At 43.8% G+C, this 22,880-nt stretch overlaps 1 protein-coding gene across 1 annotated transcript; it reads right to left on the minus strand.

Annotated features, from left to right (window-relative positions):
• Positions 1-6,431: 6,431 nt before the first annotated feature.
• On the minus strand, positions 6,432-17,971 carry LOC139056259 (NECAP-like protein CG9132). The gene is made up of 7 exons (XM_070534340.1): positions 17,815-17,971; positions 13,980-14,080; positions 12,417-12,521; positions 10,816-10,897; positions 10,553-10,664; positions 7,736-8,106; positions 6,432-7,166 (listed from the first exon to the last, which is right to left on the minus strand). Exons 1-7 carry the CDS (start codon positions 17,898-17,900, stop codon positions 7,100-7,102), a joined length of 924 nt encoding a protein of 307 aa, XP_070390441.1. The 5' UTR covers positions 17,901-17,971; the 3' UTR covers positions 6,432-7,099.
• Positions 17,972-22,880: the final 4,909 nt, after the last annotated feature.

A 22,880-nucleotide genomic window follows, 5' to 3' on the forward strand; every position in this document is an offset into this window, starting at 1 on the left:
GCTTAGGTAAGGTTAAGCCCAGGATGCGAAGCATACTAGCCTTTATTTTAGTTGTTGAACCACTGTTTAGCCTGGTGAACTGCTGTTGCTTGGCTATATTTGGTTCGGCTAGACGAAGAAACAACTCATGCATTACTTCTTCGCCTTCAAGAGTGGAACGCGACAGCGTTCCCGTCGACCCGCCAAGGGGTGTAAGACAATGGGCTACAGGGCAGCGACTACGCGTCCCGCATTGGACGCGGTGAGCGTCGAGCAAAGCAGCGTTCGGCGCGGCAACGAAATGTGCGCCTGAGCAAGAGACGCACGCCTTAGAAACAGCGCGTTTCTAAGGCAACACCGCATTCACTAGAGGCGCTTTTGTACCGCTTTGAAGCGTTGTACTCGTGGCTCAGTGGTAGCGTCTCCGTCCCACACTCCGGAGACCCTGGTTCGATTCCCACCCAGCCCGTCTTGCAAGAGTTGAGCCAAAGCCACTTCTCCTCTGTCGTGACGTCACGGTGTCACGTGATTTCATGGTCACCGCCGCGCCTGAGGAGCTGGGTTGAGCCCTCGTAATATGCTTCGCATAAAACAACTGCTCTGTGAAATGTGCGGAGAGACTTCTGTGACCGCAGTACTTGTGCACCTTCCACAGTGTTTCCTGTCATGTATAAAATTATGTATAGTGAGAGTACTGTTGCACTCAATATGAGCTACAACACACAAGCCGTGGCCGTAGCTACACTCTCGAGAAAAAAGTGTAGAAGGTTTTGCCATTCCAGAAACGCACACACCCTGTGCTTTATGCTGTCCAATTTCTCCACGGAACATAATACTGTGGCCCACAGAGCAGCCTGCAAGTCCTTAGCCTTTAGTGCAGATTGCTTTGTCACGGTGCACGCTGCCCTAGCTTCTTAACTATTTTTTCTTGTTTGCATATCCGGGACGAGGACGTAGCTGCTTGATGGGCAAGTGCATTGTTGCCCCGCAAAGAAAGTCAACAGTACACTCAAACAGCAACGTTGCCTCCACATTTTTCTCGTAAGCGTTGCTGCAGCTACAGCTCGCATGTTGCAGCTCATATTGAGCACCATAATACATACTTGCGACAACAATGAAACCGACGTGTAGAGCTAGTGTGCGTTTCCTTACGTCTTAACTAGTAGTCATTGAAAACCGGGACATTGAAATGTGGGCAAGAAAGAATCTTACCTGCTGAAACCAGTTTGCCAGATGTTTATTGCTCACTATGTGCGCTTCTGTCACTTTATTTTTTTCTTCCTCATTCCTCCAAGTGCCCTACAAAGCCATTTACTGTCTCTCCATTTCCTGAGCAAGTCCAGAAGTGTGCCCCATTGTAATATATTCGATTTTGTAGCCTTGAACAAACAAGTTGAAATTAGAACAAGCTTCTTTAAAGGAATCGGTGTATGCAGTATCTTGCAAACTTTTCTCGACGTACACTCATAGTACAATGCTAGTGCAAAAATTTGAATTTGTGAATGAGGGACATAAACAGCTGCTTCAAATATTGATCTTGTAGCCGTAAGTGAAGTCGGTAAAAAAAGGTTCGCTGAATGGATTCACTGTACATGGTACTGTGCGTTTTCTTTGAAACTCGTACGGGCCACGTTAGGCTGCCATCCTCTAGGATTGTGGTCACTTGGCTGGTGCAGTGTTGGCAAATGGACTAATTCATGGTGCAACAAAGAGTACAAGCACAGCAGTAGTGAATCTGTCATCCATTTGCACTACACTTTCTATCTGTTGACAGTTGCACAAGTGGCTTCATTTCATCTAGCAAGTAAAAGCATTATAACCAATTAAGATGTTTTAATGGAATGGGTTTAATGAACAGCTATTGGTTACAAGCGAAAAAATTCTGGGGTTATCATAAAGGCCATACATACTGTGCAACTACAGTGAATACCAGTCTGCTTTTCGATACTATGACCAGTCGCAGCAGTTCATGCAGAAATGTGCTGACCAAGCATGCAATGTATTGAGCATCCTCCGAGGCGAAAGATGTGTTGTGGCCATTGATGGCTAGTGGATCCATGCTCTTAGTTGCAGATGAATGGGCTCATCGCTTCTGCTACTTTAACCAATTGAAACAGCACTCGTCCGAGACTGTCTCCATGGGGATGGAAGACAGAAATGAATTTCAGGGTGCATTGCTGGGCTTTCAACTAATGCTTCACCGTTAAGTACAGACACAAGCCTGAGCACAGACAAATGTAAAAGCAAAATTTTGCTACCTGACATAGTCATCACAGCATATTAATGCACTGGCATTGTCTGATTATCCAGAATGTAACGACTTTGCTTGCTCGTAAAAACTAACTTTTGCATCGGAGGTTTGCAGACACCGTGGCCTTTGTTTACTTTAAATAGCAAAGCATCAGTTACAGTGCAGGATCACATTCTCTATATTTTTGTTTTGTTGTCCTTAGTCATTTTTGTGTTGAGCCTTTGAAAACGTGCCAACTAGCCCGACTTGCTAATGACTGGCAGACCCCAAAAATTTTCTTTGCTGCTCTTCTTGCATGTGCTGTTGCAAGATTCACTATATGGTGCTTAGCTTCTACTTAAGTGCGATGTTTAACAGTATCTACATAAATGTTACACACGAGAATGCTCTCACTAAATCAGTGAAACAATTTGAATGAAATGCGCATTTCAGAAAAAAAAAGCCAAATCATAGTGATAATCGAGAAAAACTTTACTTACGCCTTTCTTTATAGTTACACAAATTTAATTGTAACCCCTTGAAGAGTTAAAGCATGTTAGCAATTCAGCTATGAAATAAAAATTGTCACAGCCGTGAAAACCTTTCTTTACGACTGTCTAAGCTGGAGAAAAATGATATAATTGTACATTACTCTGAAATGTATTTCGTGAGCAAGTCGTGATCCCTAGTCATCAGTTAACATGTTTTCCACATTCAGTGCTGTTATGTGCATTTTACAGAATTGTGATTTGTCCATGTCACTGTTAGTTGCGAACATGATTAATAGGCAACTGGTGGCAGTACATTTCAGACCCATGACTTGCTGCAGTTGAGGTGCAGCACTGCCAATTTCAAGCAAGTTGTCTTACTCTCTGTAAGCAAGACGAGCAAAACGAGAACAAGGTAAAAGCGGGAGCCAACGTTTCGACAAGTGGACTAGTCTTTTTCAAGGTGACATATGCTACATGTAGTATATATAGGTAGCGTTCTTCTAAAGGGGAGTGAGGCAAGGATCGCAGGTGCGTTAGCGGCGAGGGTGTAGAATGGTGTAAAGTGATGAGGGTTAGCGTTAGCGGCGAGGGTGTAAAGGGGTGCTACGCACCCCTTTATTATCATTCTACACCCTCGCCACTAACATTTTCGGTCGTTGCCTCACCCACCCACCTTACCCCCTCTCCCCTTTAGAAGAACCCTACCTATATACACTGTGCCAAGGGATATGCATATGTCGCCCTGAAAAAGACTAGTCTACTTGTCGAAACGTTGGCTCCCGCTTTTACCTTGTCCTCATTTTGCTCATCGTCTTGAATTTCCACCTCCCACCCTGCCCGTGTTTTCCCTGGATCTCTGTAAGCAAGATACGCATGTACTTAAGGCAAGCTTTCCATGCTTATGAAAGTGTCTGTATGCCTATAAGAGCTAGTCAAATAAAACCTTTGGGTAAACATGTCCTTGGGATCTTTCAAACATGAGCTTGGTGCAGTGTTGGTTGTGTCTTGGAAAGTTAAGCAGTGCCAAGGTTACACTGAAATATAGGGTGTTCTAGCAACCACCTTGTTAAAACTACTCTGTTATAAATATGCTCAGTTCAAGACAAAACAGAAGCCGTGTCTGCGAGATCATCTCCTGGATAGCATAGCCTCCCTGTCAAACTATATACCCATTCCACCATTCTTCAAAAGCAATTTTGATATGTGCAGGTGCCCCGTTTACCACCCACTAATACAGTTTTCCTAGCAAAACTATGATGTTCCTCTTGCCACACTGCGTCCTTTTCTTTCCCCACGGATGAAATTTAAACATTCGTCAAGGTGTTCATGTATGCTATGTATGTGCGCTTGATAGAATTGATTCAGTAAAAGCTCTATTCATATTTTCAACACACTAACTTTGCCAATGTTCTTTTTGATGTTGTACATTGGATCAATACTTCCCCAATTCTACATCCTTACTTCTCTAAGGCCTGTAAGGGAGCTTAAGGTAAATGTTTCTTATTGGGTGAAATTTACAGCAGCTGCATATATCAAACTATGCCAATATTCGCTAACTCTTACTCGCTTGTTCTGTTCAGGCCATTCAAAATGACTCGGCAACATTCACGTGAATCACTGTGACTTACTCCTTTAGACTGCCAGTAACTTTAAAGTAAAACTTTTCCGTGACCTTCCCGATTTCTTCCATAAAAGATCGACGAGATCTTTGGCAAACCAAATCTCAAACAGGTCCTTTTTGTTGTGCCTTCCTGGTCCCCATGTTGATCATCATAATAAAGTACTAGTGCCAAGCTGCCACACAAACTCTTACTTTCATTCCTCCTATGAAAGCTTCAGCCGAATTATACTATTTCCCCAGCCCAAATGCCAGCAACCTTGATTATTGTTCAAACTGCTATCGCTAGTGTATGAATGTACTACTCATTTCCGTGGTCCCATAGCACACTTCATTGTGAAATCGTTGTCGGGCACCACCTCTGTGAACCCTGCAGTAACACTGGGCAGCAATGCATTTCTTGTAAGTGTGCAAGAGACATCGCGAACTTGTTTTGCCCAATGCCCATTTTGGTAAAACAAATGGCCTCGTGGAAGCACTGGATGCTGCACAGTTCGGACAAAAGGCAGCACAGTGCAGCAGTAGTACTCGAGGTTTCAGTGAACAACGAAAAGATCATATACAAAATAGTGCGTAGCTGTTAAAAGTGTTTTTAGCTAACAATTTCATGAATGTTCGGACTGCCTGTGTCTGAAAAAAAAAAAAAACATTACCATGCGGATGTGTACATATGCCAAGATGTTGACACAAAATACAAAACACTGTTGGAAACCTACAGCTATGGCGTCACAAAGCAGAGATGGGTTGAGAGCTTTTTCCAAAAAGACTATACAGTAAAAGCTCGTTAATTCGAACCGCAAGGAGAAGCCGCTTCAGTTCGAATTAACGAAAGTTCGAACTAACGAAAGTGAAAGAAGGCAACAGTACACTGTGATTTGGGAGCAGTAGGGCATGTCAGAAATTTGGCGTTTCAGAAAGTGATGGCGTGTGCCGCGGGCACACGCCATCTTCAAGTCGAAGCTCTGGGTCCGACTGTGCCACACCACCGATGTCCACCGAAACGAACGTTAGCAGAGGCTTAACACCATCACAATGAATCGCGACGGCCGATACCTCCTAAGCTGAAAACAGAGGTGCACAACCGATGAAGACTGCCGAGACACAGACGCTGAACATGTCAAGGTGGCGAAGGCCCTCATTCGTTGGTTCTCGATTGCAAGCGCAGCTGCGAGGTACTTGATTCGCTGTGTTTTTGAGCTTGCTGCGCCATCTCCACACTACATTAGCAGCTGTACAAGATTTGCAAAGCCTCAGAGATTCGCAACGGGCGAGAAGTCTCGGAGGTTACGTAGAACGGAGAGGCGGCAGACGCCGCTGCCTTCTGGCTGACCCCGCGTCGGTTAGATTTTTTTCCGATTTTGCCTTCTCTCGCCGTTCTCTCCGTTTCGGAGGCAATACAGCCTTGTGTGTAGGCAGTTGGCGCGCTTCTCTGGCCGTGTGTCAGGCGAGCGTAGTTCGAATTATCCGTGAGGGAACCTTCTCGCGTTCGAATTAACGGACTTTTTTCTACATAGACTTCTGTGGAGCTTGGCCGGACCAAATCGTACAGTTCGAATTATCCATAAATTCGAATTATTGAAGTTCGAATTAACGAGCTTTCACTGTATTATAGCCTGCTAAAGTTATGGTGCAGCTTGTACACCAACGCACACCATGAAGTTGTGCAGTTGTGTTTGCATCACACAACTCCTCACAAAAATAGGCTTGTTGGAGGCACTTTATTGACCACTCTGCACCAGTTTCCCGGATTAATTGTCCCAGTGTAACAGAAGAGATATGAGAGAAGCTGTAGTGGAGGGCTCTGGATCAACTTCAGCCACCTGGGGTTCTTTAGCAAATCCAATGCTCGGTACACAAGCGTCAGCCCCGTGGGAATGTGGCCACTGAGCAAGGGAATCGAACCCCAGCCACGTACTCAAAAGCAGAACATATCCCATTGCCCACGGGCAAGGAGACGCTTTGAACCAGCTCAGTTAATCCTAGAGTGATCATTTTCGTATTGCATGCAAGTGTGCATTTTTTTTTTTTTTTTTAGTGTTTCAGATGTTATCTTCTGTGATGCCAGTCTGTGGTTTCAGAACCCCGAAGAAAACCTTCAAAGCAATGACACAACTTCTCGTTTGCAAACATTTACTTTCGTTGCATTTGTGCCGCCACTTACATGCACGACATCCACGCAAAAACCAGGTTTCCTCTCTAAGCAGTAACGTTGGTTCTTCCTAGGCCAGGCACGAACATGAATTCCGTCGTCTAACACGCGGCACACCTATCTAAGTACAGAGGACACTTTTCTTTTTAAGCACAGGGAGAAAACGATGAACAAACTTTTTCAGTGTGAAGACCCCTCTTTCCAAAACAAAGAAATGAAAGAAGACTGCACCATCTGGGCATGAGCTAAGCTTTCCACAGCCCATCTGGCCAGATGTAGTATCACATTTCCTTTTTTTCTAACAATAAGAGTAAGAAAATAACTCCTATATCTAGACTTCAAGGAAAAGCAAAAGCTAATAAGCAGCGCGCGAGTTGTGTGTACTCCACAATGTATACATATATATATATATTATAAATATTTATAACTTATGTACAAGAAACAACCATCCACAGATGGATGGGGTAGTGGTTTTTTTTTTCTTTCTTTACAGTCTTAGCTGAACACTTGAAACGGGAAAAGTTGGAAGGAAGGAAACATGGAGAAGACGAGAAGGAAAATGGAATGTGTCTCGTAACTGCGCCTTCTTTCGCATTCACTGGAGGGTGCCTGCAGGAGGTGTTGGGGATAGCTCAGAATTGAATCCAGGCCTCTTGATTCGAAGACTGCTGTGATGGTGTGCTGCTACTGTCTGGTGGTCTGAAAAACGAGTGAAGCGTCGTTAACACGTCGCTGGCAGAACTGCAGCGTAAGTATGCACTATGTGGTAACACAGCCAAACCTCAACAAATGCGTATAGCGAATTATCGGATGTAATGTAGTTAATACAGAATGTTTCTAGCTCGTATAAGTGCATAACAAATGTATGCTTATAATACTGGACGTAACAAAGGTGCCTTCATGTTGGATGCAATTTTGTTGCAATAGGCTTTGACTGCAATAATGAATGTCTATAAGTTCAGGCCTAATTACATCGTGAAACAATATGCCACCACTGCAAGCATTGCTGAAAAATATGCACATCAGTTTTATTCGACAGCAAGTGAGAAAATAATGTGGATTGGTATAATTAATGTGGACTGGTATAATCTGGGCAGAGTTCAGTTATAGCCGATTTAGGTAGCTTGTCAAGAGGAGTGAAGAAAGAAGAAAAAAAAAAAAAGGATACAGGGGGGGGGGGGGGCAGCATATGTCCGGTCAGTTACCTCCTCCTTCGTCTTTATCTTGTCATGCCATTTAAATCGGCCATTGAGAAACAGCTTACTTACACAACGGGAGCACTGGCAAAGTCACCCCAGGGGTCAACGGAAGTGGCTGCTGCCGGTGCTACCGATGTCGTGTTGCCAGCTGGACCATCACCAGGCAAAAGCGAAGGGGGAGCTTCCTTTGGAGGGCTCAGGTCCAACAGGTTCGCCACTGCTCCAGCTCTGACCGCTGCAGGCATGGAGGAGGGCGAGGGCGAGGACGAGTTTCCGTTGCCCTCGGGCGTCTGAGCCGTGGCCGGACTCGACGGAGGCGGTCGGAAGCCACTGCTGAGCTGCGAGGTCGGCGGAGGCAGCTTGACGCCTCCCGGTGGCGGCGGGAGCAAGCCACTGCCGGAGGCAGCAGCCCTGGGTTTGCTCTTGCCCGAGCCAGACTTCTGCCAGGCATTGCAAGAAGGACGACGTGATTAGCTTAAGAGTACTTGGCTCTTACTGTAAGAAATCGTGTATTATGGAAATTTGGATATATAATCATCCTAAGACCTGCTCGAAAAGAGCTGAAGCACATACATAATCGCTAATTCAAGTTGAATCTTATTAACTATGGGCATGTTACGAAGGTGAAAAACTTTTTTTTTTTTCCGTATTGTTGCATTCCGTTGCATTTACGCAACATTCCGATGAACGGCATTAAACACAGAAGCAAAGTCAGTTTAAAACTGCCTGTACACGTTGTTGCATTTCCGCAACATTCGTCTACAAAACATGCCCCTTTGTGCTATCATTTGTGCTCATCCTTCACATCTTCTACCAAAACAAACATGGCGGAGGCGGCGCGCGCCTGTGAGCAGTAATACGGATAAGTTTTGCCACTTGTAAATGTATTTCTCCATAAGACAAAGCCTCAAAAAAATTTTACGCTAAGCTCCACATCCTCCCGACTCTGTAGATTAAAAAAAAAACATTATTATCTCGGAACACTTTGTTCCTGGTGACGGAACGTTGCTATGTTGCGCAAATGCAACAATGTGCACATGGTTTATTTTCTTCGGAAAAGTGAAATGGCTCCCAAGCGCTATTATGGCCAGCAATTCCTCCTGATAGTGAACGCAGCGACCCTTCCAGGAGTGACGACAACCACGAGTGTAAATCCGTTTCGATTCAATAGGTGTGCAAAATGTTTTCTGGACGATTTATTTTTTCTAAAGGATGCGGTGCATCCACACGCTGCTGTGTTGCGTAGTCACGGGCACAGCCGTGCGTCTGTGCTTCTGTGTTCTAAATTTTGACTATAACGCGAAAACTTTGCATTGCTTCCTGGCTGCACGGCTATCTGCACCACATACTGCACGAAATGTGGGAACCACCCGTGGTGCACAAGCAAGTACAATTGCTTCTTTTTGTTCCACACTAAATCATAGGTGCACCAATGATTGTCACGTGCAAATAAACATCCGAGCATGAATCGCACTAAGTGTATCTTTCACCTTCAACTTCTTTATTTGCACATTGTTGCAAATACGCAACATACCCTTCTTCTGCAAATTCAAACCACAGAAATTCGCTAAAGTTAGTTTCCATGGGAGTACAGCTACTGTTATCCTTCCCTACAACTCCATGAAAAATATTTTGAGGAAACAAAAAATTGTGCAGTAAAGGGTTAATGCTGAAGGCAACATCTCATGCAATGTGGGTAAAGTAACCATCTTTTCATGTGTCGTGTAAAAACTGTATTCCTTTGCTTAAACAAAGAAGATGATGTAACATTGTGTTCAAGGTTGGCATACCCATCCTAAGTCCTGGATTTGCATGCCATGCTATTCAAAACACATTTCGTGGGTGCTTTTCATCGTCCATTCCAACACAACAGTCTAGATAAAATCGGTGTCAATTTTCACGAACCCGGACGGTAAGAATATGCTTAAACTACTTCCATGTACCGTATAGACTCAAGTAAGGGGCGCCCGCCCAACTTGGCAGCCCAAAATAAGGGAAAAAAATTTCAACGGAGAACCGATCACGTTCGGTACCCTGATGCTGTGCGCATGCATTGGCAAACTTTAGCTTGCTGCATACTTCAGCATGCCACTACTCGATCACGAGTACTGCTGGCTGCGGTGCTAGATGCGCAATCAGCAGAGCGAGCGCAGAGAAGACCTCCCTGGAACACTACTCAGTATGCACACGTTTTCGCCTCCTGTCCGCCGGCGTCTTTTTTTGTGCACCGCTGGAACTTGAGCTTGTTTGCAGTGCTTTGCACCTACTGCGTAGCTTGTGTTGCTCCTTTTCCAAACGCTAAGCCGAAGAGTGGAACCTAGTGCTCGAGAGTAGTCATATTTACTACACTGAGCCACACTTATCGGAGGCGCAAGCAGACAGAGGTTGCCCTGGCTTTCACAAGTTAGCCTAGTGGTTATCGCGAGAGCAACCAGCACAGCTGCGGGGACACTTTTCCTTAACGGCATGTCATGGGAAGCCGTTCTCTTGCAGCGATATGCTAGTGGCACCCTTTTCTGTATCTTTTGCCTTCGTTGCGGGAGCCCCTTTGATTAGCGCACCGGAACAGGCATTCGAGCAGTGCTGGGTGCCGTCGGAGACAAACTGTTTCCATTAACTTAGGGCAATACTGTGATTTCTTGCTTGTGCAGCGCTCGGTGCCCACCCAGCAGTGCGCAAACCTGCAGTGGACAGTACTCCTGTGAGATGCCAGACCACCACGAGTGAGGCGTGAAAACTGATCTCCGTGGCAAAAACGTCACAAATTCACTGAGCACCAGAACCCATATCATGGTGGCACCGTCTCGCAGCTAAAAAAAGACATCACCTATTCATGATGGCAGCCATAGGTAGCCTCTTTATATAATGGAGGTACACACAACTTACGCCAATGTTCATGTTGATCTTGATTGTTTGGCCTTCCTTGAAACTGAGGTCCAAATGTGGCTGACTGGGATCAGTAGCACCTTTCTCCAACTCCTCACTCTTCTCAAGCCACCTAAATGACACAATAGTATCACTTAGATACAAGCATGCTGCAGTGGACACCCAATAGGAACACTCTTAGCTATGGGATTGGGAAACAATGTACCACCTATGTGTGACAAGCAGTAAAGAAATTTCCAAACAATAGGTAAAGGATTACGCACTTGAAATGGTCTTGAAGAGCAACATTCAAGTCGAACGAGTCACCCCGGTCTGCAAATCCGATTCCAATGAACGCTGCACGACCTATGATGAAAGAGATTATAGCATGAGAGTGCGCAACAACACAGCAAACACGATGCATAACAAGGACTTCACAGTAAATGTGATATGCTCATTTCTTAAAGCAAGCACGACAGAAGCCTACAAGTGGAAGGCCGAGTCAAGCAAGAGCAATACATGTCGCACACTCAGGTACGCCACAGTAAGGTACAACAAACTGTAATGAAGTCCTTAAGGAGGTACTGACAAAATTTTTGAAATTCTCCTTTCTTATTTTATCAGATAACTGTCGTCACCATCACTATCATGTCACGCTAGAATTCCTGGAATGCACAGAAAATTATGAATTATCCTCTTTTAAAGTGACCGTTTCAAAATGCACGTCAAATAGCGTAGGGCTCCTTGGCGTAAGGCTTGTTTACAAGACATCTCTGGATATCATGAAAATCAGGGTCACAGTCACAAACTGTTGACGCGTGCACTGGTGAGCCTGGTGAGCCACACAATGACCACATCTCGCCGAAAGCTGGATGCGCAGCGTATAAATAATTTTTTCCTCTTTCACTCTGCACTTCTTTGCATTCCATGCAAGATAGTAAGCTTGCTTCCCTGCTGTCACTTCTGTTAGAATGTGCAGTGCCTATTAGCCTTTTCACCTTCTTTCCCCCTATTATCCTGTCATCTGCACCTTTTGACAAGGCGACTACAATGAGGCTTCGACTAATGCACCAGATCACACATCAGTGATACCATGTGACTCCTCGACCCCCGAATTTTCGTGACATAGACTTTGCCCTTGTGAACAAACCCTACTCCAAGAAATTTGGTGCGCTTCTTAAGCTCATCAGATTAATCCATCATTTGTTGCACATTCAAGGAATTCAAGTGTCAAACCTTGATTATGGGGTCATTAGCTATCAAAGAGTAAAAATTTGTGTCAGTCCTACTTTAAGTACAATACCAAGATGATAGCCACTGAAGACGGCTAGATATGAATATACACTATAAGTGTGTAATTAATGATGGTAAGTGGCATGATAATGCTAAGCATCAAAAGGTGACAGTAGTAATATAGTGGTCAACACTCTTTGCTCATAGACCAATACTGAATGCAAAGCTTTAGCCTTTAACATCATTTTCACCACTGTTACACTTGCAAAGTACCATGCGAGTGTTGATTTGATATCTGTATATGAATTTGAACACGAACGCGAACACTGAAATAATGCACAAGAGGAAGGTTTAAGATACAGGACGTCAAACACAAAGCGAAGCATGCATCTATCATGCAACAACTCTGCCCATGTGAAAAACAGTACGGTCATTTTGCCGGTTCACATTTTTCCACAACTGTAAAAATTAACATGCATTTTTTTTAATGTACCACGTAAGAATCCTATAAATTTTAGGTGCAATATAAACAGCAGTGTTTCTTCCAACTTTCAATATGCCACAGCACTGCGAGTGACAGCGGCAGCAATTGATGATCAACGAATGCTGCTGTAGAACAGTCTTTCCAATGCATACAAAGAAAGTGACATACCATTGTCATCTTGCAGTCTAATGACAAAGTAGCGGCTTGAATCCATTACAGCCTCAACTGCAATACCCGGGTACTTGTCGATTGGGCATTTGGCAAACAATTCACCTGCAAGACAATTTTTTTTATGCATTATGAAACAAGAATATTACCCAAAACAGCAGCTGAATGTGAACTTCTTCACAATCTTCCCTCTTTGCAATACATAATGCCTCACAGAAAATTTATCATGATATATACAGTTCAACAAGAATTTGAGACATGCCCACTTTTCCATCAGTCTGTCACGGCATAGTGTAGTGCAAATCACAACTGTAGTTGGGAACACCAATTGACAAGCAATTATGCAGTGGCTTTCAGCATTTCCATCTGGCTTTCTGTCATTGTGCAGGTGTTTATATACGCGTTCTAAGGCATGCTGGGCCGAGAGCATACATATATATATATATACATACACACAAGTTCGCATCACACCCTTAGATTGTGGGAATGGCCCCCAAAAGCAGCCGCACTACATAGAGAGCTCTACATGCTTTCCTGATATAACGAGTTCAGCGCCACACCCTCAGTCAAAAGAGGTGCAACTGGCGAAACTTTTTTCCACTCAACTCGGCTGAAGTGATCACCGTACTTCAATGGCATGCCACAGACACTCCCGAAAGAACATTTTTGTAGCCCGATTCTCTCGCCATTTAACGGAATGAACAGGAGTGAAGGCGCATTTCTCAAGTTCCTCCTCATCATACAAATCACTGAAGAGCATTCAATGCGCATTTGTCTTCCGCAATTCAAGAACTGCACTGCGCTATTCAGTGGAGTAATAATTATTAATTAATAGGCTTCAAGGTGAAGCCTACTAACAAATAAGGTTGTGAGACTGATTGCTAGTGAAAACCACACCGTGAAGCTTATTTCCTGCGTTAATTACCGCAGTAATTCTGGTGGAATGAGTGATAACTGCAATGTTATAAATGAATAGACTACTGGGCAGCTTACTAAGCCATACTATTCAAGGAGGGAAAAGTTCCCATCTCAGCTCTGTTGAAATGACAGAAGCAAGTGTCTTGACTTATCTGCAGAATCCTAATATATAAAGCCACTAAACTGTATCTGAAGCCTGCGGTATTTGAATTAGCAAGCTAAGCTGATAACACAGCAGCTAGGCTTTGATTAGCAGTGTGCTATCTAGTGTAACATGGCCCAAATGTGAAGGGCATAAACGCAACAAGTTTCATGAGATTAGAGTTATACAGGCCACAAAAGTGAAAGCGAGTAAAACAATATAAAAAAAGGGACTGCTGCAGAGTTTTTTATAATAAGAAAGCAAGCATGGATTACTTTTTCTGGAACAAATTCCAGTTTTTTGGCACACTGAGTGTGATGTGTGGTTGACCGCTGCATGCATGCACGTATATGTGGGCATCTGCCAGGCTTTGAACTACAATTAGGCAACTTCAAGTTTACTGCACATCATGCCCGCTTCGAAAAGTATTATCTTGCATTCATTAGACCGTAGTTGACTTATTCAATAATGAGCCTTCTTGATGAACATTCGGGAATGCTTACCCGAAATCTTGTCCTCGAGTTTCAGAAAGCACTCCTTGCCCTTTGTGACCAGCCTCATACGCCCTTTCCATTCTGGTGCATCAAGCTTCCAGTCGGCAGCCCTGCACAAAAGGAAGCACGTAATATGCAACACTTGGCTTCAAGCAAAATCCAAGCTCCCGTTTATTCATTCACTACAATAGAAACTCTGCCTCCTTAGAACATGCGCTGATCTTGAAAGCATATGGCGTACTTCACGTTAAACAAAGTACACTGCACAGAAGTCGGGTCAACATACTGACCCTACATTCTTAACTTTAAACTCATCGCACTTATTAACAGAGGGTGAAGTGAACGAACACAATAAAATTGAATTGAATCTTTATCATCATGTGTTGTAGATGCAGTATGACGGAAGTAAAAACTGCATAAAAGCAGCTTAACTAGCTCCCACCGCCTACAAAACGGCCACAAAGCAGTGACATCTAGTAGTAAAGATAAGATATCAAACATGAGAGAGGGTAACTATTGGAACAACAATAATTCAGAATTACTGCAAAGCATAAAGTTTAACAGGTTACAATAGTTATTGCTCAAGCATGAAAAAATATAGAAGGTAAAACATACATGCACGTTGAAAAGACAGAATCGGATTACTGTCATACAATTCGATAAATCACACCTATAATGAATGGCTGCTATAAATTACCACTAAGATTATAAAAACAATGCTATAACATCTTTTGAAGTCATATTTTCTATGTTCACATCAGTGCCAATAAGATAATTTAACATCTTTGGAAAAACATTGCATAGAATCTGGTTACCATACTTAGTGCGTGATCGAGGCACTGACCAGCAATTATGCTGGCGTGCATCATATTTACTTCCAGTGGGCTTTAGGTTGGCCAGTTCAGAAATTATTGTTCTTTGTTTAAGTTCCTTTTTTATCACCTTACAAATATCATAATTGTAAAGATCCTGCATACCTATTAACTTATATTTTTTTTGTATATAACTAATAGAATGATTAGACTCCTCTTTAGCAACAATTTTATGAAATCTATATTGAAATCTTGTAAGTTTATCAATGTTTGTTTGTATTGTGTCACCCCATACTAGAAAACAGTAGTGAGCATAGGATACAAACAATGAATGGTAGATAAATAACTGTTTTCAAAGGAAGTAGATAATGGTTGCGATAAATTATACCAGGTATACATGCCATTTTTGTTACCACGTGCTCTACTTGTGCGTCCCATGACATGTTATTTGAAAATATGACACCTAAAGCTTAACGTGACACCTAAAGCCTCTTTGAATTAACTGCTGAATGTCTTCATGTGCAAAAAGTACCCTCGTATCATCATAATAAACAATACATTTTGCTGAACAACCTATGTTTACAATATCGTTTATGTATAAATTGAAAACAAAAGGGACTAATATACTGCCCTGGGGAACATTGTGAAAGCTTGATTTAATCATCGAAGTAAAATATTTATATATACAATTGTTTCCTTTCGTTTAAACAGTGAGCTAAAGATATCTAAGGTGACACCACGTACACTGTATAAATCTAGCTTTTGTAAAAGGAAATTTAGGGGATGTTATAGAACGCATTGATATAGAGAATCGTTTCTTTTTTATTTGTTGCTTAGTAACTAGAAATATAGGTAGGTGATCACTAATATCACATGAGTGGTTTGTGCTCTAACATCCTCAGAGTAAACATTCGTGAGAAAGACATCAATTAGTATTGATGAATTGGCAGTAAGTCTTGTTGGCATATTAATTGTGTTGAGTAGTCCCCAAAGCTATCAAATAAACATATCATCTCATGTTTAGAAGTTTTGTTAGCATGTCAATATTAGTATCGCCCTCACAAGCAATTACATATCTATTCACCAAATGGTTAAAAAAATTTTCTAGACAAGTCAGAAATTTTGAAATATATCCAGGGGGGGTGGGGGATATACGGCTGAGATGACGCAATTGTTTAGGACAGCTGTTAGCATCTCGCAATCAGGTTCTGAACAGAAAAAATTCTTTTAGGAGTTCACAGCGAAAAGTTTCTTTTACAAGGAAGCAAACACCACCGCCTGAACTGTAGGAACGATTTCCACAGCAAACATTATAACCAGGCAGAGAAAATGGATTGTGATAATTCATGTACCAAGTTTCGGTTAACATTATTATGTCAAACTGAAAATCAAGCTGTGAAAATAAGGAATCTAGAGACAAATATTTGTTTCTTGCAGATTGGCAATTTAAGCGCAAAAATTTTATGCCAGGCAAATATCTGTACGCAGTATGTTTATGCAATTCTGTTGGTAAAGCGAACATGGTTCAAGAAAGAAAGATGGGTATAAATGCGACAGGAATCTCAAGATGTGCTTGGGAAATCTTCCTTACTATTGACGAGGATGACAGGAGAACCAACCTCGCGTCTCATCAGAACTTTACCGTTTGCACACCATACAAAATAGATGTAATTCTCTTGCGCCCATTGCTTTGCCTCCCAGAACAGGGCTCGAGTTTGCTTGGTCAAGCTCGCCCAAATCATGACATCGGATTTCGCATCCCTTAGCTTCTTATGGTCATGTAGCCAGATGGCCCGAACCAATTGTTGCGAGAAGTGTGCAATGATGCCTGGTATCCTGTCTGGCCTAGAAGGTAGACATTGTATTGCCATAACATCACTCCCTGTTAGATAGAGCTGGCATCTGAATTGAGGCAGCAACTGTATTGGCCTTTTCCACCAAGTTCTCATGATCACTCTTATGGATCTGTAAAGCTCTAGGTTGAGCTTCCTATCATGCCGTTCAAGTTCATTAAGATTTCTTTTATATCTTGAATTTCTTTAGTGCTGGAACTTGTTTCTGTTGAATCAGCTTTCCACTTCACATCTGACAATTTGGTATCCTGCTCTTTAATGGCAGCAAGTACACCGTCGCATTTGCCAGACATTTGCACGCTGGCCTCGAAAGCAGCAACAGTGTCTTTCAGATTTTTCAGTCTCCGTTAATTCTGTAATGGCTAAAACATTGGAGTAATCGTCTCAAATAATCGTCTACAGCATTGATGCAACTGTCTAATGCGCCTGAAAGTCCCACTTAATAATTAAAATCGTGCTCCGGAAATTTTTTTTTTCTCACACTTTCCGCGGCACTTGCGAAGGCTGCAGGAATTAGCACAATTGCGATTACCAGATTCACCGGTACGCAAGGCAAGTTAAACCGTTTCCCCCAATCCACGGTTCTCGCTAAGTGAACTATTCACAGTGCGATCTCAACGCGCAGGTATATGCACAGCGGAGCGCCACTGTTTTTAGTAAACAAACAAACACATGCATCCGGTGGGCGGATCGGAAATGTCAGTATGCCGCTTTCCACCGTGCGGCTTTGTTCGGGAGCCGCCTGAATCGCGAAACACAAGGCCACAGAGCTGTACGGACAGGGAAGGGCCACAACACGGAAACAAGTCAGCCAAGAGTTTCTTTCCTGAAAAATAATTTGCGAGCGGCTACCACTACACGCCAATGCCGCATGCCCGACGCAACGCCAGCAGTGCGTCTTTCAGTCCGTTTCTCTCGCGGGACTTGAGTGAACAGTGAGAAGATAGTACGCTAATTCATTTTTTCTGAATCGCACAATACGAGGACAAGGAGTGAAAGCGAACAGCCGTTTCTGTTCAACGAGTAGTTTGCTTGCTGAGCATACATCTGTCCACGAAGCAGAAAAAAAAAACACCCACAGGAGCTATCCGCAACGAGCGTATCGAGAGCGCGCCCTTAGTTCTCGCGCCGCGTCCGCTACCAAAGAACGTGCATAACAAATTAATCTGTGAAACTGACCTGTAACCTCTGTTTGTCGTCCGCGGTGGTATTTTGTAGACGAAAACTTCGTTTTTAACGAGCAAAACGCTCTCGTAGTCTTCCATACTGTTGGTGATTGCAGCGGCGGAAGTGGCCCCTGGCGGCGCGACATGTGTACCATGCGAAACGAGAAAATCGGCAAACGGGGAACCCCAATGAATCACATGTGTGGTCGTTCAGTAACGGCGCTTTTGCGCGTTTTTTTCAATCTTGTTGTTCTGTGCTGCTTCGCCTGTGTCAAAACACGAAAAGTTACGTTTGTGTAAAGCAGACGGGGCACGTAAGTGAACATTCCGACATATAGTTGTCTGGTCGGCAATAAATTGAATTTGAAAAGAGTTGGTTTGACGCCAACCAAAACATTATAAATAAATGATGTACCGGGCGTTTTGAAGCCGGACCGGCTCATTCTGCATTGATGAGGTTTCGTGGAGCCAGTATATAGTGCTGTTTTACAGCGAAGCTGTATATGGCTATAATAGCCGATTCATCCGTCTGTCCGTCTGTCGCCTGTACGCCGAAAACTCCTCCGGCGCCACCCCATGAGCAGGCGATAAAGAAAAAGAGAGAGAGAGAGAGAGAAAGAGGCGCGCGATTGGCTGCGCCAGTAGTGACGTCGTTATCTGTGTGGCAGTCGAGTGCGCGTTTTCTCTCCGGCTCCGAAATATGTAGGCCACGCGTCATACGTACCCCTCAGGAGCAGGCATTTTTCGATCAGAAACGCCGGGAGCAGAACCGGGAACCAGCTCGCCTACGCCGTGCCGATGCTGCAGCACCTTGTTCACTGAACGCACGCTTGAGAGCAGCACAATACCACTGCGCAAACACTGTCACGTGGCTTCTTTTCATATTTCGCGGGCTTTCTTTGCAAGCCGGAAAAAAACGACTACGTGAGACGTGTCGTAAAGGAAACAACTCGATCAGTGGTTTCTGAAACTGCTCTACAAATCTGCGTATCATACTTGGGGTCCTCAGCCAATAATTAAAGAGTTGGTAATTAAATTAATTGGTGAGTTATGGGGAAAACAACAAAAAAATGCCTCAGTTACTATTGGCTATTGCGAATAGTATGCGTTCGGTTCAATTCGCTTCCGACGCGCCTTTCATATTTAAATTCATGGCTCATGTTATGTGGGAAACCCTGTATATAAACAGCACTGCTTTTGATAAATGTCGAACCCAGTAAATCAAGCTCGATTAGAATAAAAAATGCACCATGTGACAGCTGCTTTAGCAACTACGCGAATCAAAGTGCCAAAATTATGCTGCATCATTAATTCGGCACCGCTTCAGTGGACATCTGTCTAATTTTAAGACGTCATATGTATAGTCGTAAATTATAATGAAATGTAACACAACGTCCGATAGCGTCGCTAAAACAGCGACAAGACGGCGCGGATATTGTTCTTGTATCCAAACACGTGGCTCTTACTCACTGTTGGTGATTGGCCGACAAGCAGGCAGTTTCACGTGCCTTTATTAGGTTTATAACAAAATAAAATTTGTATAGCAAAGCGTGGGTGAAAGAAAGATAACGTAAAAAATTGAGAAAGAAAGCATACTGTCAAGAATTTTGTGGTAAAATAGTATAACGCCAAGAAATGAAATAATAGATATGATTGATACTTTTAGAAATTCAGCAAGACGTAATCTTTTCGTGTCTAATAAACTTGTCATCCCTTTGGCTGAATCCAAGCGAAGATGCTCCAAGAGGGAGAGAATGGTTGGCGAGCGTAGCGATAGCTAGCACAAGTTGTCGAAATGTTACTTCTAAGAGTTTCCTTTGTCTTAAAAATCGGCGGCACGAGAGAATGAAATTCTCAATAGATTCAGATCTATTAGAAGAATAACAGAGGGAACACGGCCAGGCCAGGGCTCCGTGCAAGTAAAAATTTCAAGGTGGAATACGGCATCTCAATTTCGTAAAGGAAACTTCAAATGGTATTGAAGGACACCAATATTATTCCATGGGAGACAAAGATGATGAAATTCAGAAGGCTGGGTTAGAGTGAATTTTGCGGCGTTTTGCGATATGGAGAAATTTCTGTACCTAGCAGCGTGATTACATAAGGCGATGCCCTCAAAACAGAGATGGCAGGGCCAGTGAGAGATGCTCATGCGAGTTGTTCAACCATTTCGTTCAAGTGCGACCCAGGGTGTCTTGGTATTCAAAGCAAGTAAGCTTGCTTTGCAAGTAATCATTGAACAAAATGTTCGCGGAATCCTTGAATTTGAGGATGCAGTAGGTGCTGTGCACACAGACAGCGAGTCGGTCACAATAACAGCTAATGAGGCATCTCGGGGAAATTTTCGTAATGCTATATAGTACAATTGCTAATAACTCTGCCTGAAATATGGGTATAAAGTCGGGGAGGCGAAGAGACTGTTGAAAAGATTCAGAGAAGATCCCCGCTCCTTTCATTGCACAGAGAAGCGTCAGTAGCTATTATGTTGTTATTAGCAAGCTGGCTTGGGTGTATCAATTAAATGTCTACTAGGCAGCAGTTTAGCATGATTTGGAAATGTGCACTCGAACTCAATTTTGAAATCTCTAAAGGCATGATTCGAATGGTAAACTTGGCAATGGACACATTCAAGTGTCGTAACTGTGCTTGCACAAATGTTATCTGAGGACTACTGTGTAATCGCGACCACGATACGTAAAAAAAAAAAAAAAAAAACTCAGACGGTTCAGTTATGACTACATATTGTTTACGTCTCTTTGAACAATTTAACATTTTTGTGGATGTCTTAACCGTGAACATGAGAAACCTTTAATCTAGGGTGGATATATGAGCTTTCTGATATACAACAGCGTTGGCAACGAAGCTAGGTAGCCAAAGGCATAAGGGCAGAGCTTCTCGTTCTAAAAGCACAATAAGTTTAATTTTAAAGGCGGGACCACCGGAAAATAATACGCAGCCGAATTCAATTATGGGCAGAGCGGGCGTCTTATTTACTTCATCTTTCTCAATTTAGTAGAAATCCCTAAGGGTGAACCGGAAATAATTGGCCATATTCTCCTTGCTTGTCGGAAATTTTGCTAGAAGAAGGTTGGCCGAGGCCCCTGTAAGCAAGCTTGGCCTCAGTATGAACGCCCTTGTCCTGCTTTCCTTTGCAGCTTCCACGTTTGGGTACAGCCACCAGAATGTTTGCAAAACGATGACACGCTTCATTGTTGACACCAAGTGGTTGCCTTCCTAAACAAGTATTTTATTATAAGTATCTATTTTTCGGCTCGCATCTAGCATGATTACCGTTCCACGTTCAATTGAACACCAAGCAATAATAAATCTTTTCCCAGTACAACTTTTTCTTTAAACCTCATTTACGCATTTTGTGCAAACCGCCCAGTTCTTGAGCGATACCCCACGGATGAATGTGCCACTTGTGAAGAGGTGCAACAGCAACTTGCTCCATGTACTTTCAATTGCCACCACAGAGTTGCCTACAAAAATTTGTAGGAATAAACTCAATGTGCTACGAAGTACAATGCATGGTCACCCGATCGATGGAAAGTCATACGTATGCCTTTCCATCGAGCGACCATGGAACTACATTGGCACGTTCGTGACGCTCCTCAACCAACCTCTTTCACGTCGACATGTGGGTCACTGTAGATGCGGGACCGTGTAGTTACCGCTGTTCGAAGAAATACTTTGACGCCGACTTGGAGCACTGGGCATGGGCCACTCGGCACGTGCTGGTCTTCAGTGAACCTCTTTGATGCCAACTTGGGTCAACTGGGTATGTCCCAATCACAGTTGTGTTGTGCCGCTCTTCAATGGACGTCTTTGACGCCAACTTGTGTAACAACAAATGTGCCACTGGGAATGTGCAGCTGTACAATGATGAAAAAGATCCCCTAAACTTATCCGACGCTGAGCGGAATCCAACTCACGTCACAAAGGTTCCTCAAGGACAGCAACCCGATGCATTAGCAGGCTGTGAAACAAATGCACTGAGTACGTGCCGCTATTCAGTGAACCTCTCGCCAACTTGGGTCACTGTGTATGGGCTGCTGAGTCTGAGTGTGCGGCAAGCGAGGGAACAGCGTTCGCAGGCGAAGGCGCGCCACGCTTCTAGTCTCGGAGGCCGCACGCGGACTTCTCGGCAGTGCTACTAGGTGGCGCAGCGTGTCCAGGCACCATAAAGGGCCCCTCGCCAGGCCGCACAGCAAATTTTGGCCATACGCTGGAAATTGTTACGTGCCCCATAATGGGGGATCTACCGCCAGAATTTTTCAGATTAGTTCATTAATAGCCGAGTAGAGGTATTGAAGTGCCGCGAACGGTATGATTTCAAGAGGCGAGCGCCACTGCCAAGATACACTCTCTCCACTTGCCCCGTCTAGCCTCCGCAAGCGAAATTCCTTCCCTGCGTTCTCCTATGACGGTACGGGAGAATCACGTGACGTTTACGTCACGGGCCCCGCCTCCTTCTTTTATCTCGCTTTTTTTTGCTGCGCGGAGCACTTCCGGTGACGATCTCGCGCGCGAGCGGTTGCGACTTTCTTGTATCGCGCCGCGCACGATTTTGCGCGCTGTGCACGAGTGCACCTAACAAGCGGCATAAGTCTAGTGCTACTCGAACACAGAGGCAGACGCAGGCGCGTCACAGAGCATGATAGCGTGCCGGAAGTCGGTCGAAAATGACATAGTTCCGTTCACTACGCGCGCGACTGCAATTCAGGGGAACCAGCAGACGGAACGGGAGTACGTCTCTCTTACTACGGCACGAAAAACCGGAAATATTCAGTTTGCGTGATTCATTATTTCTATCAACTTTAGTTCGTGTATTGAAGCAACGGACTGTACAAGTAACAGATGTCTCCTTGAATAATTCTCGAGCTGTCACGTGTCATTATGAGCGACGTAACAGCAGAGACATGTACGTAGGCGCACTAGCAGATATACGTCAACCCTCCGGCTTGGAGCGCGGCGGCCGGGAAGAGAAGGGCAAACGGCCTCTAGCTGGAAATTTCAGCTTTTTCCGCGGCGCGTAGCGACGTACTACTTAGCAGACACGATTGTGAGCCCACATTG

This window comes from Dermacentor albipictus, chromosome 2 (genome assembly GCF_038994185.2).
Source record: "Dermacentor albipictus isolate Rhodes 1998 colony chromosome 2, USDA_Dalb.pri_finalv2, whole genome shotgun sequence".
NCBI lineage: Eukaryota > Metazoa > Arthropoda > Arachnida > Ixodida > Ixodidae > Dermacentor > Dermacentor albipictus.